Source organism: Tyto alba, unplaced genomic scaffold, assembly GCF_018691265.1.
Source record: "Tyto alba isolate M040663 unplaced genomic scaffold, T.alba_DEE_v4.0 Super-Scaffold_10, whole genome shotgun sequence".
NCBI lineage: Eukaryota > Metazoa > Chordata > Aves > Strigiformes > Tytonidae > Tyto > Tyto alba.
In genome coordinates, this window is record NW_024881262.1 from 18962169 (window position 1) to 18990093 (window position 27925).

General features: G+C 41.9%; 2 protein-coding genes across 4 annotated transcripts; one reads left to right on the forward strand and one right to left on the reverse strand.

Moving 5' to 3' along the window:
- On the reverse strand, positions 1-18690 carry CCL20 (C-C motif chemokine ligand 20). Of its 2 annotated transcripts, none has more exons than XM_033005491.1 (4): positions 18602-18690; positions 1614-1728; positions 778-855; positions 1-503 (listed from the first exon to the last, which is right to left on the reverse strand). In XM_033005491.1, the coding sequence occupies exons 1-4, from the start codon at positions 18684-18686 to the stop codon at positions 476-478; spliced, it is 306 nt and encodes a 101-aa protein (XP_032861382.1). In that variant the 5' UTR covers positions 18687-18690; the 3' UTR covers positions 1-475. The 2 variants fall into 2 exon arrangements, with proteins under 2 accessions (XP_032861382.1, XP_009973751.1); XM_009975449.2 differs by lacking the exon at positions 18602-18690 and adding an exon at positions 1997-2126.
- LOC104356604 (thiamine transporter 2) lies at positions 17450-26717 on the forward strand. 2 transcript variants are annotated; one of them, XM_033005490.2, is made up of 6 exons: positions 17450-17554; positions 20185-20363; positions 20700-21516; positions 22686-22878; positions 24443-24584; positions 25766-26717. In XM_033005490.2, the coding sequence occupies exons 2-6, from the start codon at positions 20214-20216 to the stop codon at positions 25943-25945; spliced, it is 1482 nt and encodes a 493-aa protein (XP_032861381.1). In that variant the 5' UTR covers positions 17450-17554; positions 20185-20213; the 3' UTR covers positions 25946-26717. The 2 variants fall into 2 exon arrangements, with proteins under 2 accessions (XP_032861381.1, XP_032861380.1); XM_033005489.2 differs by having other exon boundaries at positions 20198-20363.
- Positions 26718-27925: the final 1208 nt, after the last annotated feature.

The window sequence follows — 27925 nt, forward strand, 5'->3', positions numbered from 1 at the left end:
CATTTATTTTTTTAAAATTTCAATTTCCATGAGCAGACTTTGTTTAACAATAGTTCAAGAAGCATGATAATGCTAACTACATTTAAAAGGAAACATTTTGGCACAAGACAGTGCCAGGGAAGTAACAGAATAAACAGAATAAATAACCCACTTTACACATGTTTGGACATGCTGAACAAAACAAAAATAACGTGCAATAAAATTAATAAAATTCATACTCTGTACAACAGCTTAAGATAGTCCTTACTAAATAGTACTCGTCATATTAGTAAAAATATAAACTTTAACAAAATGCTTAATTCAAGCAAAACAGCGATGCAATATGAATCAACTCAAGAAGTTCAACAGTTCCAAAGAAGCTAGAGGTGGTGGTGAGTAAGCACACAACAGTGTACAAGACGACAATCTCAACTGAGAGGTTGAACCTTGTGGTTCTTCAGCCACGTCTCTGTTTAGTTCCCTGCTGGAAACCATATCACATGGACATCTTCTTGAGCTTATGGCTGTTAAAAGAATGAGAGTACATAAATAATACTGTCAGCCACAGGCCAATTACAAGTTTCTCTCTCCCAAGTACAGCTCAGGTAGAAAAAGTGGCACATGACATGGCTGCCCCTGAGAAGACTCAGAAAGGAATAGCCCTGTCTGGCAGGAGTTGAAAAAACAAATGTGTTCAGCATTGCCATCGGAAGTGGCATTCAGGAGATGTAAGAAATGGGCTTTCATATGTGCTTTGTTTTCATCAGCCTAGTAGTATTTAGATTTTTAGATTCCTACCTCAGGAAAAGAAGATGCTTCTTCACCCAGCCTTCCTTAGGATTTACACAGGCATTCAGCCCACTGTAGGTGTGGAAACTGGAAAAGAAATAATGATAAAGAGATCAGTATATCATTAGAAATCCTTGCTAGTAAATACTGTGAAGATGCATTTGGTCAAAAACACGCATCATAGTTACTCTATATAATAAACAATAGCAACTCCTTTTGTAAATGCCAGTTAGATATGGGATGCTCCACAACCCCTCCAATACTATATGAACAAAAAGAAACTATTGAAATTTAAATGTAATATCTGCTTCAGTCTCAGGGATCATTTTTTGCACCATAAAGTTGTCTTCAATTTATCAGAACTATTGAGACAAAGAATTTTGCTGAATGCCAGAAATAATTTGTGAGACGAAGGAGAATAGTTGCTGTAAAGCTAAGGTGACAGATCAACATTTAGGAGGGCTAAAACCTTGTGGGAAAAATATTCCAATCTCTGTGAATTAAGAAAACTCTTGTTGCTTATGTGTCTGTTGACAGATTTTGGCAAGGGAACATACTGTGTTGGCTAGAGTGGCTCTCAGCTGGAGACAAAGTGTGTCTTTGCATAGCTGATCCCTAAACAGTCAGATTTATTATTTACATTGTATGGCTGATAGTAGTCCCTATCAACTAGAGGTTGTTTATTTTCTTCACAGGTATTATATACAATTTATTCAATTAATTTAGCATATTGAAAAAGCAAGAAAAATCATGTTTATATTGTTCAAATAATAGTTTCTGCCCAAACAAACATCCTGAGGTTAATGTCTAAAAAAAAACAGAGGATCTTCTGAAAAGTAACTTACATGATCGCATGGATATCGCAGACTTCACTGGAGAGCTGCTCAGTATAACCTTTCAGGGCCCACCGAGGCAGACGTACTTTGGTGTAAGACAGGCAGCAATCCTGGTTGCTTTGTGCTGGAATGAAGAAAAACAACAAAGTAAATAAAACCCATTTGGACCATGCTGTCCTGCTGCCTGGGCTACTCGCTGTTCATCCCCGTGACTCTCCAGCTCCCCATCGACATAAGAGGAGGAGTAAACAGCATACTTTGCTGAAACAATTCCCTCCCATCTCACACTGGTGCTGCTGGCAGCTGTGAGCACTCACAGCCCGGCATGGCTGGCGCGACGCAGAGTGGCCCAGAGAACCGCTGCCTGGGACCAGGCACCGGAGCTCACCCACCTTCGGCGCGGCCGCACAGGAGCAGCGCCAGGAGCCCCAGCAGGGAAACCAGGACCAAGTTCTTGCTGCTAAAGACAGCCATTTCCACTCCACGCAGCAGCTGTGCTCCAGGGAGTGCTCGGCTGCTGCCTGCTTGTCCTGCCAGCCTTGCTGCACCTCCACCTGCTTATAAAGCGGTGGCAGGAGCCGCGGGAATTCACACGCGGGCGGGTTCCACTGTCATCAGCGGGTTTTCCCATGGCAAATTCCATCGTGCCCGATTTGGCCCCAGTGCACCTTCCTGGTGCTATAACCAGAGATAACAGCATGCTGGGGATTTTTTTTTTCTTTTTTTTTTTTTTTTTTTTTTAAGTAGGTTAGAAGATTCAGCCAAAAAGAAAAGGAAATAAAGGGCTGTGAGGTAATGGTTCTGTGGGTGAAGCATGTGTATTTTTAGGGGTAGGAGAGTGTGGGTTGTGAAATGAGGAAAGTCAAATGTAGGTAACTCTCAGTTACCTACAGAAACTGCTGTGCTCTAGTTTAATAAGCCCAGCTGGAGGGAGAGGGAGGTGGGCCTAACTCAGACATTCATTTCAGTATGGTGTGCTCACAGAAGCTGGGTAACTATCTGCAATGATACCAAAGCACTACATTAATATTTACAGGTTGGCCCATACAGTAACATCAAGCTTTCCAGATTACTACTTTCTGAGCTTGAGATCGTAGTACTGGTGAGAACATTTGAGCAACATGAAGTATTCATGGAAATGGATTTCTTTAGAGTTTCTTTCACCATATATTCACTGCCATCACCTTCTGCCAGTTTGTTACACATATGAGCTATTTCATCTGAAACAGTTAGCTTGAAAGCAACTTGAAATGGGGTCTATATTTTCTACTGAATCTGTACTGTCCATAATGCATCAATGCTGCTTCATAAGCAACAGCTGTAGCTTGTTACTTTCCCATGCCGAACTGTACCCAAGTATTGATTCCTGAACACTCAAGTAAAACATGCACAATCTTAAAACTACCTTGCATGACTCAAGAGAATCCCCCAAAGAGAGGCTTTCTTATCGCTGCAGGTACACTGTTTGAGCTGCTGTGGAAGTCTGCTACTTCCCAATGCTATTTAGTGACCTGCGTGAGATGAATGTGATGGCTGCAGGCCATGTCCTAGTCAGCTGGTGTATAGAGCTGCTACCAGCTCCAAGTGGTTTTAGAGTAACCTCAGCTTTAAGTAGCTTCTCTTCAAGTAAAGCTCAGGGACACAGTCATAGTCAGTTCATAATTACATAGCTTCTGTTCTTCGCAGACTGCCAGTACCTCTCACAAAGGGTGCACTCCTATTATTTCTTTCTAGAAATGTAAAAAATTTGAACTCTAGAACAGATTGTTACTCAGAGAAATTTATTTCTCTATATAATAGCCAGAATTTAGGGAAGCTCGTATGGCTGGGGTACATATGAGCGGCCTTGCAGGATGCACGGCGTCACATATGTTGGCGATGTTTCTCCCCAGAGCCACTGCCACTGGCCAAGGCACAGGAGACAGGCAGTAAAGATCCCATGCCCTGATGTACGCTGTTTTTTGTAACTGCTTAACAGATCATAGTGAAATGCTATAAAAATACATAAAGATCAATGCTCCCAGTGAGCAGCTAAACTGGTTTAAGGACTACCTGTCAGCATTAGGCAATGCTACAAAATAGCTAACTAGAATGATAACACTTGAAACGATGAAGGTTTGGCTTGATAGCTTTTTCCTTTCCATAAAGATAGGAGTAATTAAACATAAATCACTTAAACTATTTCTAGATTGACGGGTATCAAGGCTGACAATAAGCAATTCTCTATCTTATCAGCAGCACCACCTTTTGGATTTTGTTTTGGGTTTTTTGTGAGTGTGTGGTTTTTTTGTTTTGTTTTGTTTTGTTTTGTTTTTTTAAACTGACTGTCCAGTAACAACCTGGGATTTTTTATATACTTATTTTTTTAATCAGGTGTTCACACCATTCAGACTCTATCAAGAAACTGCCTGTAAGAAGATATGAAAATTAGGCATTGGGTTATCAACTTGCATTCCTCCACTTCCACCCTCCCATTCCACTCTAGTTTCAATACTAGGAAGGAAAGCATTCAGCTACTTTAGAAAGAGAACTTCTTGATATTGTCAAAATAATAACCATATCTTCTTATCCATGGATTAATATCAAGAGCATCAAAAGCACTAGGCATATAATTTTAAAAATTGCTAACAAAGCCCTTTAAAAAAAGAGATCAGTTTGTTTCCTGTCTTGGTAATGTACTTGTTACTCCCTATATTCATCTTTCCCCCATTAGTTTGGAGACCTGAGACCTAACCAATTAGGGTGATGATAATGTTTATTAATTAGGCAGCACATCTTTTAAAAAATATATAATTGCTTAATTGGCTAATAAAAACACCACTATTTTTAGCAATATTACTTCACAGTTATGTCACTTCAAGTAATATTGAGTTACAATTCTCTTGCTTACTATTAGTATTGATACGGTGGCTACATTAATATATTGGTTAAATTATTATAAAGAAAACTGAAAAATCACTAGTTAGCGCTATTAAATTACAATTCTGCTGCCTTACCTCCTGAGCTGAGTATTAAAGTACAAGTCTATCCTTCCTTACAAGTTTATCCCTTCCTACTCCCCAGTCCTGCACTGTCTTTCAGAGATAGACCTGGTGGAGAGTCTGGTAGGTTGTCCACAGGGGATGTCCCCAGCATCCCAGGGAACTTGGGCCCACAGCTTCACCACTGCCTGGAGGCAGCCGCACTCCTCCTATCACAAGACCTTCCCGTTTCTTGACCTCCTTCTTCATTTTATACCTTATTCCCTATTTTTTCATTTTCTTGAACCCACCTTTTAACCACCTCTGCATCTCCTTTCCTCTGCCCAAACTCCACTCAAATAAACAACTTATCCCAATTCCTTTTCGTCATTGATCCCAAATCTATTACACCCATATCCAACTTCAGTATTTCTTATGCTATTTGCTAGGCAATTACAGCTTAACATGTGATTCCTGATACTGCTATCTAGATGGAGGTGACCTTATATCTCAAGTCTGCCTTCTGACTGTAAAACTCTATTTCTTCTCCATTCAGTGCTTTTTGGACAGAATCTTCTCCCCTGAGCTTTGACACCCCTACCCACTCCTAACTAAGCACAGGCAGTTTGAATATCAGAGCAATGATATCACCCAGTTAGTGCTCACCCCATACTTATGCCCTCAGACAGTTTTTATCACACCTCTGGTTCCCACCAGAGGCCATGGCTGGTGTTGTGCCTCATGTCACAGCAGGACTCTTGCTCATGGTTTGTTTGATTTAGGAAATTAGGTTAAGATTAAGATTTAGAAAAAAAGCCATGAGGAGGGCCTCAGCTTCAGGAGCACTGTCCTTTTGTTTGTACTTGGTGTGTACAAAGTACCTTCAGTTTATTTGCACAAAGTAGTTTTAAAAAAAAATATCAAAAAAGGTTTCATGCAAACTGAAGAAAGTTGCCTTCTAGGTCCCGATATGACTCATAACCATATCTTATCAGTCTTTACAAGTCCATAATACAAACAGAAGGCAGAAAATATAAAACCAGGGAGGTGCTGATGTCTTTGGGGGAAGTGATTATTCCCTGTGGACGAGGGGATGGTGACTGTTGTCCACCCTGACCCAGTGGGGCTTTCGGCCTGGTTTCCCTTAGCGCCTGAGTGACCAAATGGGGCCACATGGACTGGCCGGGGGGCTGCAACACAGGTGTAAGGCTGGGCCACCGGGCTCCGGGGTGGCAACCAGCACCTCAGAGACTGTTCATGGGCCAGCTGTGGGTGGCCATTGCTGGGCCAGTACATTGTGTTTAGTGTCCTAATACTGATGCAATTAGGAGGCTGCACATGGAGTGGAGGTGAGGGAGGGGGCCTCCAGGTCGAGAGAAGCCATTATTTCCCTCTGTTGGGGCCTGTGAGGGTACGCAGGGAGGGCTGTGCCCAGAGCCTCCTCAGAGGGGCACAGCCAAAGCACAGGTTGTGAAAAGGGAAGTTCTCATCAGACATAGTGAAAAACCCTCTTCATAGCAGGAGTGTTGAAGCACTGTTACACGTTGCCCAGGAGGGGATGTGGAAGCCCAGTTTGAATACCCTTGGAGATACTCAAACCTCAATTGGACATGGCCCTTCCCTGAACATGATCTTACTCTTGGGTTCCTTCCCAAGCCACAGTCCAACCCACATAATTTTTTCTGGTTTTGTCATGTCTAACTCTCCTTTTCTTCTTTTAGTTTCCTATTTGTCTCTTCCTGACTTTATGTTGCTATAAGTTTCTCAACTTCCCTCCCTCCTGTTGTCCTACCTCAGATCCCCTCACAAACCCTGCTCTCCCTCCTTGTTGCTGCATCCACAGAAAGACAAAGCACCAAAACACAAGTCATCAAAGTTTTCAGCCTCTCCTAAACCTCCCCTTCTGTTGATCCAGGGGCCAGAGGGAACAGGCCAAATCCCTCCCACATGTACTATAAAAGATGAGGCAAAGACAGCCTAGGTGCCAGTGCTGTAGAGCTGTTCAGTTAGAGCTGTGAAAGGAGAGGAAACGCATCAGGGAAAACAGCCTTCTCCAAGGTAGTATTGGGAAACTGATTGTTCTGAGCAGTTTGGGAACAGTAAAGAGGAGAGCTGGGGAGTCAGACCACTCTTGGTCACCAGCTGCAAATCTGCAGCCTGTGCCCCTGCTTTCCCGGGTCACCAGGCTGCTGTCTCCTTGTAATACACTTCCTCTCTTTTATCTCAATGGGATTTTACTCACAGATGTATCTACTAAAATTCTGAAGCGCTCAAGGGGCTTAATAGTACAACGTTGATAAACATACCTGTATAAAAATAAGCATTGGGTCTGGGGTCACTCTCCCCATTGTGCAGCAGCACAGAAGCAGACTGCCTGGTTTCCAGGTACACATGGAGTTGTGTCAATCAAGCTATGTCTGATTTAATTCAAAATCTTGCCTATGAGAACCCATATGCACATGGGAAATTCAGAACTGTACATTATTTGGAAAACAGTTTGAAATGCTTTGAAAGTATATCCCCACAATGGTAATCTACTTGACTATGCAGCTCTGCTATGAGATCCTAAAACAATCATACAGATACAAGGCTTAAAACACTCCATTAACTTCTTAAGAGACACACAGAGAAGGAATTTTATAATCATTAACTATTTGACTGATAAGCTACAGCATCTAGTCACTTCTTTACAGGTTTAGGTCTAATATTAAACATGAAGGATTAAAAAAAAAAACAAAACAAAACAAAACAAAACAAAAACAACACAAACCCTCCCTTACCTACCCTGATGTTAGATGCTGTCTATAATATATTTACCTGTCCCCTGCAATAAGACGAGAAACATATTGACGGTTTTTAATTGACTGGCAACCATTTGCCAAAATTTCTATTTTTATTCATCCTCACAAAGAGATGTTGGTTTATTACATATTACTGCCCTTATCCAAACTGCTGAAAATAAAGCATTATAGCAATACAGCTGATCATCAACCAGGAAGGACAGAACCAAAAAGGGGAAATTCCCTTCTGTAATTTCCAATGGTTTAGGACACCTTTGACAGAGCAAAGGGCAGGAGAAGTCATTAGTTCAAAGGAACAGGGCCAAATGTGGGGATTTAATCTTTGCATAATCCCTGATGATGAAATACGTAATAAATCCCAAGCACAAAAGTTCCCCAGGTAACTTGCTCAACCTCTGTGGAGCTTTAGAGGCTGTGATGCAATACAGTGATTTCATGCAGTTCAATATTTGCATGACTGACAAAAATCATTATCTGGAGGAAGAAACCAATTTTCACTAATTATATGTTGCACTTCGTATGGAAGAGATCTAGAAATACTATTGAATGACATTGGTTTTGTGCAGTTACAAACAAATTACATGCCTGTTGAGAGAAATGAACCTCTGATCCATCAAAAGTGCAGGTTATGAGGAGACTGGTGCATCTGTTGTGGTCATCCCAGCATCCATCCTAGCACTGCTGTTTGCTTGCCGCTATGTACATACAGGAGCAGAATATGTGATGGTTTGAGGGCAGATTTCTCTCTTTCAAGATTAACCCTACTGTGTCTATAGCCTCTTGTGGTAGCCAACCACATTTTCACAGAAATGGACCTCTCAAAGTTGATGGCAAAACCTATAGTTGGAAAGAAAGATGAAAAAAATAGTCTCTGTTGGGTTTGCATGGCAAGGTTCTGGTATCAGGGGGCTACAGGGGCAGCTGCTGCGAGAAGCTGCCAGAAGGTTCCCCCGTGTCCGCCCGAGCCAACGCCAGCCGGCTCCGAGACGGACCCGCCGCTGGCCAAGGCCGAGCCCAGCAGCGATGGCGGTAGCGCCTCTGGGGTAACGGATTTAGGAAGGGGGGAAAAACACCCGAGCGCCTGCAGCTGGAGAGAGGAGCGAGAACACGCGAGAGCAACAACTCTGCAGGCAGCAGGGCAGCGAAGCAGGAGGGGCGGGAGGTGCTCCAGGCGCCGGAGCAGAGATTCCCCTGCGGCCCGAGGTGCAGCCCGTGGGGAGGCAGGCTGGGCCCTGCAGCCCGGGGAGGCCCACGGAGGAGCAGATCTCCACCTGCAGCCCGGGGAGGACCCCGCGCCGGAGCAGGGGGATGCCCGAAGGAGGCTGTGACCCCGCGGGAAGCCCGCGCTGGAGCGGGCTCCTGGCAGGGCCCGTGGGCCCGTGGGGAGAGGAGCCCGCGCTGGAGCAGGTTTGCTGGCAGGACTGGTGACCCCGTGGGGGACCCACGCGGGAGCGGTCTGTGCCGGAGGGACCGCACCCCCTGGGAGGGACCCACGCTGGAGCAGGTCGTGAAGAACTGCAGCCCGCGGGAAGGACTCACGTGGGAGAAGTTCGTGGAGGACTGTCTGCCGTGGGAGGGACCCACGCTGGAGCAGGGGAGTGTGAGGAGTCCTCCCCGGAGGGGGAAGGAGCAGCAGAGACAAGGTGTGATGAGCTGAACACAACCCCCATTCCCCGTCCCCCCGCACTGCTGGGGGGGAGGAGGCAGAGAGAATCGGGAGTGAAGTTAAGCCTGGGAAGAAGGGAGGGGTGGGGGGAAGGTGTTTTTAAGATTTGGTTTTATTTCTCATTATCCTACCCTGATTTGATAGGTAATAAACTAATTTCCCCAAGTTGTCTCTGTTTTGCATGAGATGGAAATTGGTGAGTGATCTCTTCCTGTCCTTATTTCAAACCACGAGCCATTCATTGTATTTTCTCTCCCCTGCCCATCAGAGGAGGGGAGTGATAGAGCAGCTTTGGTGGGCACCTGGTATCCAGCCAGGGTCAGCCCACCACATAGTCAAAAGAAGAAACAATTGAAGGCTGCCTACCAGACTGAGCTCTAGGTTACATTAGACTTACTTTATTACAGCTCTGTCTCCCTTCTAATCTAAATTTATATGTGCCTTTAGGCATAATAAACACAACAAAATAAATACTTCAACTAATACATTTCTGACCATTAAATAAGTTGAGAAGTGCCAATTTTCTGCATAATTTCTACAAAGGTGAGGAAGAAGGGAAGGAATCACTTGAGTGGATACAACGTGTATCTCCTGCAAGGGACTGAGGTCACCAAGTGTCATTTGCAGACAAAAAGAAACCTGCTTACAAAAAGAAGTAACGTGATTTACTATGGTCTAACATCCTGGAATCTTCACCAAAATAAAAAACCTGTCAGCAACCTTTTAGCACTAGAGTCATCATATAACCTTTGAAACTATGTCTGAAACTTCTGCGAGCCATTTGAGCTCAGAGCTGCCACCTCACCACCTCTACACGTCAGTCAGTGCTTCTCCACTCCTGTGATGTGGCTGAGAGTTTCCCAGAGATGTACAGATTCCAAAGAAGATCTGGAAAAGGAGAATGGCTGGGGCCAAAATCCACAGCCTGAGCATCAAGGCAACTTCCATTACTAACAAACGAAGGTTTGCACTTAAACATTTAATTCAGAAAGAAGATAAAAAGATACTATTCATTGGAAATTATGAAAGATATATGTAACATTTCCAGATTTTGACAATTAGTAGACAAGAATAGATGTAAGGAAAAAAATCTCGCACATTTCATTAGAAATGCAGTTTGATGTGGGCTGAAGCTATTCATAAATTCAGTTGAAACATGGTGAATAGTTTTGTCTAAAAATTAGAAGAGAATAATTTAGAAAAAGTGAAGCTGCTTTTTTTCTCACGTTATATGTTTGCTTCCTCAAAGTGACATAAAACAAATAAAACAAACCCTAAAAAGAAAAGAGAAGAAAGAAGAACTAAGTGACATGAAGTGGTAAAGTTCTAAGTTGTCCAAAAGAACTCATAGACTGAAGGTTTTGCTAAGTTACACTTGACACGTAGAGCACTTGATCACTCTGGACTACTTATTACATGATTAACACAGCTGACATTTTGACATGTCATAGAAGACTAGCTTAAAAATATCGAGTAGCACCTGGTCATTTTGGATTGCCAAACAAAAAACCAGACAAGCTTGGTTTTAATAGATATTATTTAACACTACTGGGTGGCTGTGTCATAAACATTGGCAGAGTAGCCATGGACACAGGCCTTCTCAAGGCAAGTGCTGCAATCACTCTAGCTTTTCAGCACTCCATGGTTACATTATAGGGACTTTCCGGTGGGGAGATTTAAATCACGGTTGCCCAAACCAGCTGGCTCGGACTTTCTTCTGTCCAAGAGTCCTGCTCTTTTTCCAAGGAAATAACAGCCCTGGGTCCTTCCATCCCAAACCTTAAGGGTTCTTTTGCATAACACAACAGAGATACTGCCTTTCTTATCCTCCTATATCCTCACTACTCCTTTTCTAGACCTTAGTCCTCATCTCTTGATTTATGCAAGAGTCATTTGGGAGCCCTAACAAGGGCAGTCTGGCCCTAGCACTCATTAAGGAAATGTCTGCCAGGGTGATTTTTCCTTCCTTTCTACAAGGTTCCCCTTGGCTCCTTCAAGCATATTTTGCTTGTCTTAATTTTCAAAGTCTTTCTCACCTTATTGCTGGCCCAAATAACTCTAGTCAGCCCACTGGACAACTCCAGTCAGCCACAGTAGTGCCGTGTTGGATGAGGCTTAAAGGAAGGTGCTGTTCCCAACCACACAAGACTGCTCACAAGCTTCAGAGGCTCCTGTAAACAACAAGGACTTGTTCTGCAAGAACCAGAGCCAGAAAAGCTGGTCAAACACAAGATGTGTTAAACCAAGCAGTGTGGGCTTGACATAAATCTGATATTCCAAAATGAACTGTGTTTTACAAGAACTTCTTCACCTCGAGTACCTGCACTTATGCTTCCTCAGATCAGAGAATGGTTCTTTTTTATTTCATGTTTGTACACAACCTAGCATACTGGGAACCAGGTGGCCTGGGAACCAGGGCCAGCTACTTCAGGATACAACATATACACTATAACTGCTGCCTTTAGAGGACCAACAGGAAGGTGAGAGCACATGGAATAAAACTTGGACCATGTTAAAAAAAAAAAAAATTATTCGTGAAAGGGAAAAAAACAACACACTGTTGGGGAAAAACAAAACAAAACAACAACAACAACAACAACAAAAAAAAAACAACAAAAAATAAAACACCAAAAAAACCCCACCTGCAAGGCTTTGGTGACTCTATTATCCAAACTCTTCTGAGCTGGCAAAAAAACAAGGTATTAGAAGAATCCAGGACATTTTGAGTACAAGAATACTTAATTTCAAGCAATCACTAGCAGCATGTTGAAGTCTCTCTCAAATGAGATGTAGCATTAAATGAAGCACCCAGCTAGTTATGCGCACTTGTCAAAATGTGACAAACATTCCTCTAGCAGGATGTTACACTACCTGGGTTGTTGCAATGATTCAAAGTCTCCCACCATGTCTGTAATGAGACGCACCTTGAGGGAAAAAAAAAAAAAAAAATGTAGAGCGGAGGTGCTGAGCTGAAACTTCCTACACGGGTTGTGCAAATGCAAAACTGCATCTGTGAAACGAGATGTTCATCCATGACGACAGGGCAAAATCTGCCACTAGTGGGAGGCTTGCAGGATAAACGTACAAGGGAATGTGCCTCAAAGTGATCTTTCAACATGGAAAGTTACTTAGAAATTCTTTCCAGTTTTTCCTCTCATCTCTGTTTGGCAATTCACAGTAAGCCACTAAAAGTATTAACCAATGTAAATGAGATTTCTTTGACGTATATATCGTTTCCTTTTTGTTACTTAACTGGAGATGAAGAAAGTATGCAAAAGGCTAAAGCACAAGCTAAAAGTGCACATTGACTGAGATTATATAGCAACCTTACAAAAAAGACAAATAGGATGGCAAAGTCACCAAGTCCAATCATCGAGTAGGAAACTTGGAGATATAGGGGGTTTTTTGCTGCTGGGATATGCATGCTACACGCATCCATCTATGACTGGAGAGCCCTCCAAATTCTGAAGGTGAAGTTTAGTAAATTTTTTTATTCCCTTCCTCAGCAACTAAAAGCATGATTTTTACTCATTTTTTTGTTACATTTTTGTGTTGAACAATGATTGCACTGAATTAAAAAGATGGGGTTTTCCATCTCTACCAAAAAAATTAGCAAGAGTGGCACAAGCTTTATATCAAGAGAGTACTTGCTTTGTGGACCTTGGCTGGCTCATTGATCATGTGGAGCTCATAGCTCTCATGGGAGTGAGCTGTGGTTGGCACTGATGAGAAAACAGGCCACAACATTTAGAGCATTTGGTACTTTATGAAAGTGATTGTTTCATTCTTACATGTAACCTGTAGCTCATATCAAGGAAGTATTAAGCAAAATGTTCTTATTAGCCACAGAAAATAGACGTGTTTCTCTCAACCACAGTTTGCAGAAATGAAGAACTCAAAGCCAACTTGTGAACCACATTGACAGTCTTAAAGTGATGGTGAAAGATAGCTTTGCTATCACAACAAAAATTCAACCACTTCATTCTCACTGGGATCATTTATCCTCCACTTCATCCAGAAATACCAAACTGCCATTCTTCCTTTAAACACTGATGGCTTCTATGCCATTAGAAGAGCTGACAGACATACTGTGTGTGGGGCAGAGGGAAACCAGAGACCACTACACTCACCCACAGCCAGGACTTGCACAGAAGTCAGCAGCTGACCTACAGCAACCACCACATAAAATTTTAAATAAAAGGAAAAACCACAGAAAATCCCCCTGACTAGTAGTTCCTGTCATTTGCTAATGATCTGGAAGGAAAATGTAAGGAATTTCTTAAGGTATAGCCTATTCTTCTGTAAGCCTTTCTGCGCTGCTCTATGATTCACTGAATGCAACAGGAAGACTTTCTCCAACTTCCAATAAACTTTGGATCACACTATTTTTGGATTTCAGTTCTTGGTTTTAAAAGTTTCAAGACAGTATACTACTATTGGTACAATTGCAACAGAAATAAACTTGGCTGTTAGAGCTAAAATATATCCTGATGCCAAGAGGGAGACCACATATAAGATATAATTTTTCTGCTCAAGCCTGAAACTTTTATCATGTATTCAACTTAACTGCTTGCTTTTTTTTTTTTGTTGTTCAAAAGTAGCTTTGAACCATAAAAAACAAGGTTGAAAATGTTAAAATTTATTTTTCCATCATTCTCAGACCTATAAATCAAGGGGGAAGGTACCGCAAAGCCCACAAACAGCTTCAAGTTTGAGCAATGAATTGTGTAGCAGAACAGTATCAGCAGATACCTTCACATGCTGGGCTGTTTTCTGGATTGGCTCTGTGGCTCCTCTAGTCCACACTGCTTTTCAGCCCTCAGCTGAGAGAGCAGAGTGGGTTTTATGCCAATTAGAGCAAGAAAGTAAAAGCGGAATCTTGCTCAACTAACAAACCTAGTCCTCAGACAATGTGAAACACCTTTATTTGGAAACCTACCAAAGTCTCTGACAGGTTTTCACAAGAAACATGGAGCAAATTGTAGAGCTGCAATGCAGGTCACTGTGATGCAAATAAGGATGCCATACATCCCTGTAAAGTCTTGGCAGTGCTCCCAAGGGGGACACCCAGTATAAATTGGATGCTACTTCCCCAGCCTCTTGCAACTATGGAGGCATTGACCAGCCACCTACACTTAATTCAACAATGAAACTGTAACCAAAAGAGGAGGAAATCCAACCAGTGACTTATATTGCAGAAAGCTAAAATATTTAACTTAACTTTCCCTGGCAAGTAACAGGAGATTAAGAGGGTAAAGCACTCTGTTCGGCCCAGTGCTGGCCCAAGGGTAGCAGTGTACAAAAAGGGATATAAAACATGGGTCTGCAAGAAAAATAAGTTCAACCGGTCTTTAGAAACTCATCACAAAACCTCTACATGCTCCATGCTATGTTGGTAGCACATTATAGCAAGAGCTCCAGACTTAACTGACACAAACATACAAGTGTGCCACCACAGAAATGTTGCCTGTAAGAAAAAACAATTATCCCCCCCACCGCACCCACCCGAATGTTCCAGAGTGATGATTAATGACACAACTGTTAGTTCCAGATCCTGCACTGCTACCAGCAGCCACTACCCTGCATGGTTCAAATGGCAATGCACACTCTAGTGACATGAATAAGAAGTGACCAGAAAAAGGAAGAGCATTAGCCTTATGTAAGAAGCAGTGTAGTGAAAAATAACCTTACATCATTAATTTTTAGTAAGGAAGCACTTGTAAGTCTACATTTAAACTAAGTGCCTGAAACTTTAGTTTGGTTGAACATATTCTCTAACTCACCTCTTGGAGAAATGTACTTAATACTTTTTAGCTAAATATTCTAAACTAGACTTTGCATAAGCATTTAAGTGTCTCAGTCAAAAAGCATTGTAGCCCAGCATGTGAAGGTCTGCCTGTCTTGGAAACCCTGTGTGAGATTCAGCTGAGAGACAAATTATGGAAACCCTTACCCACATACCACAGGGTTCAGGCTCAGACTGCAGTCTCGTTCCCAAAATGGACATGTAGTGCATGAGGAAAGATAAAGATTTACTCATTCATCAATCAGAAAGTGAACTTGCCCTGTGAGTACTCCTGGGTCTGAGGAATCCAACAAAAAAGGTAGTTTAATCTTTATAACTGCCATTGCAACCTTTCTGTGTGTGGGCTGTATGTGACCACCAATTGAGAAAAATCTTCAGTATTAGCCATAGTAAATTTTCTTTCTTATCACTCTTTCTTTAAGGGAGTATTGTACACATTCTTCAAAAAGTATAAGACTTCAGTTTGATTTACAAAGTCTGTTCTTCTGAGTTAAGCAGGTGTCAAGACACAGATGTGATCTGGGAGCTGAGAGACAGTGTCTATATCAGCACCCAACCAGACAGTTTGAGAGAGAGAAACGTACCTCATACAGCTGAGGTGAGACTCTCAGCCTTGGTGCCCCCTGTGAAGCAACAGAGAGAATACCAGGATCCAGCCCAAGGGGCAGCAAGGGCAGGAGAAGGTACCAGGGTGACAGGTTTGCAGTCTGTTCTCTTTCTGCCTTTCCCTCCTCTTCTCACCTCAGAATTTTCCTGTGTCCTCGATACATTAGAGACCATATTACATTAACTCTTTAGGATACACTACTACTATAAAACTCACCTTTTCTCCAGGTCATACAGAGTCTTCCCTTTCACAGCTGAACAAAACTGGCATGCCAGCTATAAACAGATCTCCCAGCCCACCCTCCAAGAAGAACACTTTTGCTTCTGACCAGACTACATTCAAACTCAGTGTAAAGAGCATGGTCCCCTTCAAACCCAGCAACCAAACTCTGCTGCAGACAGTTTATGACATAGGGATCAAGTTGACCCAAATCTTGCATAAGCCCATCATAGTTTTACTGTCTTGCATTTAGCATTCAGATGTCAATCAGTGAAAAAGGATGAAAATTTAAGTACAAATGAGATGGACTAAAGAGTACGGAAAGAACAGCTAATAGGGGATAAAAAAGGACCAGAAAGCGGAAAAGAACAAACATCAATCACTGGAAGTTACTTAAATCATCCTTTCTCATTATTACATTACCAGAAAAACACAATTTGGGGTTTTTTTTCAGTGTCGAGAAATTTGAGTTGGATTCTTGCCTCAGTAGTTCAGCGCAAACTCATAGTAACGCTATTCATTTCAGTAGAAATTCTCTGCATTTTAGCAAGAGCCCTTGAGAGTAAAATCAAAGGTGGGTATACACAGCCTCCTTTCAGATGGGCTGTCACCTCCTATAGCTACAGGTTCAGTTAAACATGCAGAACCAAAATAGCTCCAGAATCAGTGTCAGACAGTGACTGATGGCTGGGAAAGCTCCAAAAGGAATTACTACATCCCTTTCATGCATTAGTTTCACATACATCACAAAAGCTCACGGAAGTATTCAGCAGTGATCTGGGCAGGATTAGATGGATTCATGGACAACAGGTCAACAAACTAATGATAAAGGCAATAGGCAGGGATGGCCCCTCTAACATCACTAATCCTGTTACTTTGCTGAGGAATAGGAGGCAAAACGGCTGCAAAATGTGGCCAAGGCTGAAAGCAAAGGACTGGCCTAGCTGGGCAACTCATCTGACCCAGCAGGGAATTTCATATGTTTTTTGTATTCAAGTGTATCTCCCTAAAGTTACTGAACTATTTTACTGTGTATGAGCTAAGAAGATTAAATTATTGGATAATTCACTATCACTTACAAATTTATTATTTTCCTAATGTATTGGTTGCATTCCTAAGTAATTATTTTATCCCTCATTCCAGACCTATATCTTGTAGGATGAGGATGAGAGTGGATCTAGGTATGTAGGTACATATATTTTGTGCAAATCTGTACATTTCAGATAGTATTCTTTGCTGTTACGAGTCCCACGGGATCTTCTGAAGATGACTATAGGACCATCTCAATCTTCAGTAGGACTGCAAGAACCTGCCTAAGCAAAAGATTTGAGAAATTTGCTAACAAACAACAGTCAAGAGGAAACAGTGTGGTTTATTTTTTAAATCTGCTAGAATAGTATGAAACCCCATGTATTTAGTGGGAAAACATTTAAAGCTTATGACACTGGCATTTGTTCTCCCTCATCTCTGTTATTAGCCATGCGTAGCTACTGCTCCATCTTTAATATAGACCAATTTGAGGCACAGGTGGCTCCCAAGCCATGTACCCTGTCAAATAGATGCAAAATTCTTTGGGAACAGTATTATGTCTATTGCTTTTGTGCCAGTCAAGCACCAAACCTTAGTTTGGGTCTTGATTTCCTGCTGCCTGTGGACAAGGACAGGACAGGATTACCTGGCTGTTCCTTTAAGGGTGCTGAAAGTCAGCTGGAGATGTTTTTAAAGGAGATGTCATCAGAGCATGCTGAAATACCGGAAGAACAGGAAAAGCACAAAAATCAAATAGAGTCCAGCAGTTGCAATACACACAGGATGGCCAGAAGAAAGATTGGAAATACTCAGAGGGGACCTTTCCCTTGGAAGTAAGAAAGGAACAGCTCCAGGAGACAAGGTATGATTATATATGAACTTCAGAAATCAGAAATTTTGCAGTGACAAGGGAAAGAGGGAGGAAAAAAGAGAGTAGCCTGGTGGGGAATTGGGGGGCTGCATCCAGCTGTGTGGGAGAAGACCTGACAGCTACAGCACTAACCAAGAACTTATGGGGGAAATGAGAAACAGAGGGTTGTTCTGCTGCAGAACAACACAAAGGCATCCCACCATCTCTCCAAACATTAAGGAAAACCTAGATTTATAGAAGACAAATTGACCATAAGGGGTGACTGAGTGGGAATGAGTTGGATCCCTCCCCCTTAAGCACCAAGGTGCTTCTTGTCAGAGGTTTATGGTTGTGAATGCAGAAAGGAGCAATTACACCAGCAGCCGGCAGAGCTGAGCAGGGGCTGCAGCAGAGCCCTTCGCCGACAGCAAAAGGCTGGGGTGCAAGGTGGGCACTCACCCCACTGCTGCCGGAGCGGGGCCCACCTCCCACTCCCCAAGGGCAGAGCGGCTGCCCCTGAAAGCCCTCAGCCCGCTGCCTTTCCCGGCTCAGCACCAGAGGCAGGTTTTTTCCTGCACAGCTGCTTAAATCAGGTGGGAAACTTTTCATCTGACTTACCTGCCAGCCTAACACAGGTGCCTCAATGAGTAAATCTACAGAACAGAGGTACATGTCTAGCAGAAAACCCCAAACAGTGCATGTGCTGGCACTGGAGCGATGAAGTGACCATGGCACGCCTAAAGTTTTTCTGTAGGTAGCTCAAAACAGAAATTACCGCACACGATGGCACAGCGCTGCCACAGACGGACAGCATCAGAGGTGCAGCACACGGTGCCCTGCGAGCCCTGGGAATACAGCAGTTTGCCCCACTCACCTCCCAAGGTGTGGGGCATTTTGAAAGAATCCACGAACCCTGCTGTCTTTGTGTCATGCAACCTGCTGCAGAGAGAGCCAACATGGCAAGACCTGAAACAGACCGGAGCACAGAATCTAGGCTGGGAAGGGAAAAAGATAACCTGGCTAAGACACAGAGCTAACTTCAACAAGTGTTTTTCATACCAGTCCTGTAGATGCTCTTCATCCCTGCTGCTCTTGATGCCTTTCTCAGAACCTTTCGGTACCACAGGAGGCATTCACAGGGCATTAGGGTGCTGTAAACACTTTAATGATTACCAGGTGAAAGGAGAGCGAGGGGGTATTATGGTGACTGAGTGTGATCCTGGGCAGGGCCAAAACTGGTCCTACCAAAGCCAAGTCTACAGCAGAAGCTATTACAACAACTGGGGAGGGAGGAGGGACAGAATTGCTTCTTTCCTTGAGCATTCTGAATGTGCTTCACATTCCTCCCATACACATTTTTCCTTTGCTGGGGTCATCTTGCCCTCTAGTGGCTCGCACCGCAGAGCTGAGAGAGCCAAATGCATTTCTGCTGTAAATCCTGTAACGTCAAGGGTTTCAGCCATTATGCATAAAATGAAATACTTCAAATTCCCTTTGATCTGCACCCATGTTTTAGTGCATCAGGCCATTAGTAAAATGTGCTATCCTGGTATGAAGTTAGAAAAGAAGATGCATAACGCCTGCTGCCTTATACGTTATATATCACACCTTATAGGAGGATCCTCTGCCTACCCAGTCTGGAACAATGTATCCAACAGGTACATGAACATTTTTGGCTGTTTTGGAAGAGAACTTTCTTCAGCCTTATAAAAAAGTTTTAGGAAGAACACTCCCTGCAAAATACATTAAGATAAAGTTTTTCACCTGAAAAAGAAAGAGTTCTCAGAAGGTAAACAGGTAGTCAAAACCAGAATGATGGAAATCCCAGCTGGTAACAAGACATAAATTATACAGGTTTAGATTCCCGACATTCCCTATACCAACATGAATATGGAGTATAACCTACTGTCTGTTCCTTTGTGTGCCACTCATTACACACATTTTGACTTCTCTTTGGGCTCTGTCCAGCAGACTTGCAAAGTTTAATTTATTCCATAACTCTGAACTAGAGACAAGAGCAAAAATATCTCCTTTGTTTCATTTTAGTGTGAACTATTGCCTTCAGTGACCACAAATGTTTTATATAGATTGAAAATAGGATGTCTGTATCCAAACTGGACTTCAGATGCAGTTCATTCCAGGTGATGATCTGGCTTGACATCCTTTCTGCATTTATTAGCAAGTCTCATCTGCTAGGCTCCAGAGTTACCAGCTTTCCATAACAGAAAGGCCATGTACATCTAAGGAGGCGAGGGAGAAAAAAGCAGCAATTGTGAACTAGTTGTCATTCAACAAAATTCTTGGCTGTGATCAGTCATGGTGTCAAGTGAAATCTCTGTGCTCAGCTCTCTTCAGCGACTTTTGTCTAGAAAGGCTTTTCCTGCAGTTAGCTTGGTCAGTGCAGATTGAATGACAGTGTAATTTGTCTCCCAGTGAAAGATATTCCAAGTCATTCTTCATACATTATCTACAAAGACAGAGTAGACAAATGTAAGGAAAAGCTGTTCACTTTAAAGTTATGAAGAAAAATGTTTTCCAACTGCCAGCCTCTGAAGAGCACTCCTTAGCATTAGAAACCACAAAATAAAAATCAATTACAAGACATCTTTGTGCTTGTGTGGGCAGTATCATCCTTCCAACAGACTTTCTCCTCAGCTTTGCTGCAGAGGCCATGGGCTGCTGGAAGCAAGAGAAGAGCAACACCTGGACTTTTCCCACCCTGATCCTCTGCCTCTATGGATTCCTCTACATGATGAAACCATCAGAACCTTTCCTAACTCCCTATTTAACCGGACCAGATAAAAACCTGACCACAGATGAGGTACAGTTTTACTCTGCCTTTTCATTTGTATGGGGCATCAAAAATAAAAAAGTAAAATTTTGTTTAAAGTTTTTAAACAAATATAAAAACCAAAAAAAATGCACAACTGTAACGAGCTTTGGCAGGTTACAATTTGCAGCAGATGGCATAAATAAAAGATCGATTTAATGGATTTAATATCCATTTGCCTGCTCAACAGTCACATGCCGCTTCAGCGAGGTTATGTATTTCATGAATTCCTTCAGGGGAAAATCCTCCCTCTACAAAGTCATTTAAAATAAATGACCTTCCTTTCCCAAAGAGTAACAACATAGAGATTTTTCTCTTCTCTTCTAGGTTACCAACCAGATTTTCCCGGTCTGGACATACTCCTACCTCGCGCTCCTTTTCCCAGTCTTCCTGATTACAGACTACGTGCGCTACAAGCCCGTCCTCCTCCTCCAGGGCATCAGCTTCATCATCACGTGGCTCTTGCTCCTCTTTGCACACGGAGTGGTGGCCATGCAGGTGGTGGAATTCTTCTACGGGATGGTGACAGCCACCGAGGTCGCCTATTACGCCTACATCTACAGCGTTGTCAGCACCGATCGCTATCAGAGAGTGACGAGCTATTGCAGAAGTATCACTCTTGTTGCAGCCACCGTTGCGGCGGTGCTGGGGCAGCTGCTGGTTTCCTTAGCAGGCGTATCCTACTTTCACCTTAACGCCATCACTTTGGCTTCCGTGTCCCTGGCATTCGTGTGCTCCTTTTTCCTCCCAATGCCCCAGAAGAGTATGTTCTTCCACAGGAAAGACGGCTCAGAATCTCTCCCGGGACCCGATAAAGTTGTGGCTAGGGTCAGCTCTGACAGGCCACCGAGCTGCCGAGAGGACAAGAGCTCTGTATGTGCTGACAGGGCACCGCCACCCGAGCAGCAGGCTGATAGTCCCAAGGCCCAGAATCACATGCTGAGAGTCCTGGTGCAGCTGAGCAAGGACCTGAGGGATTGCTACAGCTCTAGGAAACTTCTGTACTGGTCCCTGTGGTGGGCTCTGGCTACGGCAGGCTTTAACCAGGTTCTGAATTATGTCCAAGTGCTGTGGGACTTCAGAGCCCCCTCCCACAGCTCTGCAGTGTACAATGGAGCTGTTGAAGCCATAGCAACTTTTCTGAGTAAGTTAATGTCTAAACTGTAAATCACAAAATCATTCTCTAAAGTTTTACTGCAGAACACTTTTAAACTGCCATTACATTGCAGACACTTCGGGAAGCCACTGTATGCAATGTGCATTCAAGACCTAGTGTAGCAGGACAGAAAGAAGAATTTTAGTCATTCCATGACACAGAAATTTGCAGATGATGACCATATTGAATTCATTACAGTGCAAATGTTAACTATTACACTTTTGCACTGGAAGCAGATGCCAACACCACACGAGCAAAGTAATGCTACAGAAAGGTAACATCAGAGGATACCACCTTGACTTGACAGTGTTTCACATATTCATATTGTGCTGCTATAAAGAACTTGCACAAGGCATTGGGGTGTGATCCATCAGGGAAAATAAACATGTCTACATCATACCTGGTCTTTCAGGTTACCTCTACAGCCATTGAGGAGATTCTAAGATTAAAAATTACTCTCATCGTAAGGTAGGCAACTAAACAGACCAAGTGAATTATGAATTAGGAGCCCTTAAATCCTGTAATGTATACACCTTAATGAATTCCTCTTTCTCAAGGAATTGCCTATTTTTTAATGGAGATGCATAGAAGTTTTAAAATTGTATGAGACCTCTATGGATGGCTTACCTTCACAACTGATGCGTCTTTGTAGCAGGCCCACCAAAAGCAAACAGTGCCTATCCTTTCTCATTTCCCTGTACGTATTCACCCTTGATACCTCACAAAACTCCCTTTTTTGACAGCTTATCCCCTTTACAAGCTGCACAGAGCTAAGCTGTTGGGCTAGAAAGTTTACTGGCTTAGTTATAAAGTAAGCTAGTAGAATTGTTCTTGAGCTCTAAACCATGTTCTCTCCCTAGCGATACATGCTGGGTACAGACAGCCAAATAAACTGTTATGTAGAAGGATTTGTTATCTGGTGAAGTGGAATAAAACATTAAGAATGGAATGACAGAGACTTGCTTTATATGCAGCCATCTAAAATGACCAGTCACCTGCACAACTTCAGAAGTGATTAGAAATGCTTTCAAAACACTTCAGAACTACTCTGCTTCACTATTCAGCGTTGTCTTTTGGCATGTGAGGGTGGCAAGACTTGGTGATGTAAGGTATAGAACAGATACAAAATTTACATGTTTTTTTTCCTCTTTTTCTAGGCTCAGTAACATCTTTCTTAGTACAATATATGAAAATTAACTGGGACCTTTTTGGAGAACTGGCTTTAGGGATCTTCTCTGCAATAGATGCTGGTTCGCTATTTCTCATGCACTTCACTGCCAACATCTGGGCGTGTTATACCAGCTATCTCATTTTCAAAGCATGTTATATGCTCCTCATAACAATTGCAACGTAAGTATAAAACCTTACAGTGCTGCCATTATGCACAGAATATTAACCATACTTGAAGTTTACTTTGGGCATCCCTCCTTTTACTCAGGGGTAGCTGATCTAATGCTAGACATAACTGTTTACATAAAGACAAGGACACTTAAATGTCTAGTTATGTTGGTTTTGTTCTTCTAAAGAACCATAAAAGAAAAATTATCAAAGGACACTGAACATTTACTTAGTCAGAAATAAAACAAGGTACAAGTTACCTTTATTACTAAAGGCAATGGTAATGGGAAAACATGTAAGATATTTCCTTCCTTCCTGGCTTGGAAGATGCAAAGTGAACAATAGGGACAAGCATGCCTTGACAACCATCCTTGAAGATCCCCTTAAGTCTAGATCACCTTGCTGATACACGTTTTAGCATGCTATGAACTGCATGAATGCAAGAAAAGATGTGGCATAGAGTATTTCCTAATGTAACTTTATACATATAATCTTTAATGATTTTATGATGTAAAGAAGCAATAAAAGAGAACATTGGACATATAAATTCAGACAAGACCTATTAGGGGGCCAAGCTATTCTGTTGTCAGAAATAGAAAAATAATATAAATAACCAAGACAATATATAATATATGTGTAATAAATATCGAATATTTTTATTATTCCATTTAGTTTATTGATTGGAATGTCTTTAGACATACCACACTATTTCATTAACAAAAATACCAGAAGCATTTTTATGTCAAAATCCAAAATTACTCAGATACCATTTTAAAAAAATCAGTGAAACTATAATGCACGACAAGATTGTGCCTATCTTGAATGAAGCCAAGTGAATGTGCTGTTTTTATTTAGGTGTTCTGTTAGTACATTATAGTGAATCACACCTGGACTATTTCAACATATCCTTTAATAAAAAAATAAATAAAGGTAAAAGCTTGCACAAAAGAACCCCTGCTAAAAATCAATGAGAAGAGTACTGCAGGAATAACAATCTTTTTGTTCAGATAGAATCTTTGGAGGTAAATATTTCAAGGAAAATCTACAGGCCTTTGACAGAAGTGCACAGTATGCTACCTCCCCACTGCCATGCCACAAAGCAAAAAATGATTCACATCATTACAGAAAAGTTGGTTGGAAGATACCCATAGTGACCTTCTAGTGTAACCTCCCAGCCATGGCAGAACTGCCAATGCCAGATCAGGTCATGGTTTTGTCTGGCCAGGTCGTTGAAGGCTTCCAACCATGGAGATTTTAGAACCTGTCTGGCACAGTCTGTGAAGGCACAGTAGGAGTAAAGGGGAAGGTTAAAGAAATCTGATATTCTACTAGATAAAAGACATCCCCTGACATCATGGTTTAGAAAAGCAACACAGACAAGTACAAAACCATCAGAATACACTATGGTAGTCAAGACATTCTTTTAGAGAAAGCAAGGAAGAAAGCAGGAAAATGAAGCACTATTTACCCCGACCTTGTTGTATTCTCTGCATGAATCATTTCTTTTTATCAACTAAATGGGGAACAACAGCTTTATGCCCAGTGTGAAGTAACTGAATTGCCAGTCTCACATTAGGTTCCAGATTGCAGTCAACCTGAGCATAGAACGCTATGCCTTGATGTTTGGATTCAACAACTTCATTGCACTGTTGATTCAGACCATTCTTACAGTAGTTGTTGTAGATTCAAGAGGCCTGGGACTGGACGTAGTGATTCAGGTAAGTGCTATTAACTTACTTACTGTTTAGCCAATTCATCTTCAAAAGTTTACCAAGAAAGAAATTGCTATGCCAATGGAAAATTTAATTCTTTCTTTATTCTATAGAAATGTAGAAATCTTGCTCTTCCCTTCTGTCAGCCACCGGTCTTCTTTTTTGCCCTTTAGTGCAGCATGTAGGATTACAGATGCTGGTCTTTGACTTTTAAAAGCTGATACACAAGAACATAAATAATCAGGCCCTGCTATCCCACCAGCTTTTGCTAATTAATAGTATACTGAATAACATCCTCTCTGCACAAAAGATGCAGAATCAAGATGACCACATGTTGTTAGGGGAGTTCAAGACCATGAGACTCAGCCCAGATAGTTGGATTTATTTTAGCTCAAGTGAAAAGGACAGCTGCCTGCTAATTGCAGCTCAGAAGCAAACCTGGTCTGTGTCTTAATGTGAATAATAGTTTTCTACCCATAATTTGAGCATTTAATTTGGGGTGAGATATCCTATCTCACAACAGCGTCCCTAACTTCAGTCAGCCCCATTCCACTCATGTTAGAGTCAACTGAAATGTACTGACCTCTGCATTTTCTCAGATGGAATCTCGGCTGGGGCAGCTTCCTACTGCCATGGATTTGAAGAAGACTAAAGCTGTTCAGATATTCTGCACACAGAGAAGGCAAAAGTTACTTTAAAAGATTAAAGATTGAATTAAACACTACAAATTAAAACTTTAAAATTAAGGACAGGAATATGTAGGACTTCGATAACAGCCTTACTGCTGTTGTTGGAAATATTGATATGAAGTCATAGTATATTTACTGAAGCCAGTGTGGCGACAGCACTTAAATGCACAAGTATGAGCAAAAAAGGACCAACTCAAACTCTTCACTTACATTATTCATAACTATGTGGGTAATGAAGCTACTTCTACATCTTGCACTAATAGAAAAAAATCGGGTTCCTGGCATAAGGATTGTAAGCAAGGGGTAGTTCTTCATTCCTCAAAGATTTGTTGTTTGGTGGAAAAGCTAAGATTTTGCTTAATCACAAAGCAAAAACTTGAACATAGAGAAACTGTGCCAGAACACAGGTAAACAGAATAATAGTGTCTGTAATCTCCAGAAGTAGCATTTCCCTGTGTTTTTCATTAATTCTTCTGCCTTTTTCTCTCCCCCTCCCAGTTTTTGCTTTATGGCAGCTACTTTGCAGTCATAGCTGGGATTTTCTTGATCAGAAGCGTTTGCATGCTTGTCTCAAGCAAATGCAAAAGGAAAATATCAAGATCTTACAAAGAGCATCTGAACCATGCTGAACACGGATCAAAGGAGCAGATTGTAACTGGCTATACGACACGGCTGTAGGAGTCAGGCAGGCAGGCAGACTCACGCGGCCAGGCCCACGTGGGAGAAGAGCTCCTGCTGCAGCCTGCAGGGAACAGCAGTGCAAGATGAACGTACAACACAGCCCTGAAAAGCTACGCTGAATCATTGCAGCACTTCATTACAACATATGCCAGCTAAGAGATCACTATAATGGCATTGTGCCAAGAAGAAGAGATAAATTGCTTTAGATTCTTATTTATTTGCCTGTAAATAGGTTAACAGAAGTATTTTATACATGAGAACAGAGCAACCATCTTGGCATCTCAGTGTGCACAATGGCAAAGATCAGAGTTCACCCTGCCTTGCTTGTTCTAGCTCTCGTACATGGTGTTGACAAGCTGCTTCCATGCACATTTGCTCATGCACGTGGGTGAAGGGTCTATCCCCCGCTTTGCACATACCTTGTTCTGAACCAAGGAAGAAGGGACTGTGTTTGCATCATTATATTCTTTCCTACCTAACTACAGGAAACTCTGTGACAGACTGCTCCCTTTTAATTTAAAAGCACACAGAAGCAGGCCTTTTGGACAGAACTGTGCAGAAAAGCCGGCTTTGCACAACCTATCTGAGAAGGTTCACTAAAACACTGCTAAGACACAGTTGTTACTTGGCCTACATTTGAAAGCTGCAACCTAAACACTGTACTGAGTCCATAGCAATCTCAGCCCAGAAGGGAAAAACTTCACAGGCAAAACAAAGTAAAAGCATTCCACTCCTTTCCTTATGCTTCCAGTAAAATTAAATTCAGGACTTGAGTGTCTTCCTGTTTCAAGAGGAAAAGAAAAAAATATCAAAGAAATTGAGTAGTGTAGACCAAAGCCATAGAGGTACATTGTGGAGAAATTTAGCTGCTTCTGCACAGGAAAAATTCAGATTAACACAAATATCCAGAAAAATTTATAACTGAAACAAAATGCTAGCATCAGGTGTGCATTTGAGTGACAGATGAGGGAGGTCCACTGATATTGGCCAAGGATTCGGCACGGTCGCATCTCAGAATTTATCTAGAAACTTTAATTCCTATGGCTAATTTAGTCCAACACAAAGGACAGTTAGTCCAGGAGAAGAAAAAAAATATTATAAATGAGTTTGCATAGCAAATTCCTAATTTAATATAAAATATATACATATGTTAAAGTTATTTCTGTACTGCTGTTTGCTTCTAGCTCCCAAAATCTACATCTAACTAATAAAAATAGAAAATACTTAGCATCTACAGAATAATATTTTTGCTGTAGAGAGACATAAACTATCGTTTGCACAGACATATGTGGTTTTCATACAATTGTCGCATACTGCAACTAGGCAGATTTCCCAGAGCTGAGAGCAGGCAGAAGAGAAGAAATTTATTTCAAATCATATGCAAAATCATGTAGGATTTGACCAAATGAACCCAGCTAATTTTCTAGGCTTTTTGTTTACTATTGTGCATTGTGTGGATGCTCTCTATTGTAAACTGGCTCTAAGCAGAACAGCTTAACCAATGCAGTTGTAAAAGCAGGAGATGTACTTGGTCTCCACTTAGCAGTAAGTATCTTTTATTACTGCAAAACCGAGAGCATGATATTCCTGCCTGAAGAAGTGGGGACAACGTCCAACAGAGCAGGCACTGTTTTATTTTACTTTTCCTTGTGAGTAGGATTTTTCTTTTGAGGCATTTTGTTAACGAACTAGGTACCAGTCCTGGGCTAGAAGCTAACTAGAGTTTGTGTTGAAATGAAAAAGAGGAACTTGGTATTTCCAGCTCCATGGTCTCAGACTGCCTTTGGTACAGAAAATCAACAAATATTTCTCAATATGTAGCATCTGGTAAAAGGAAAGAAATCAGCAATGTGAAATTTTTTGCTATGATTAACAAAATAATGTCAGTAGTAAGCTGCAGGAAAGGAGCTAGAAAAACTGGTAGAAATAACCATAAAAATTCTTCCTTTCTGAACTGGTCAGAGCTCACTGCCTTCT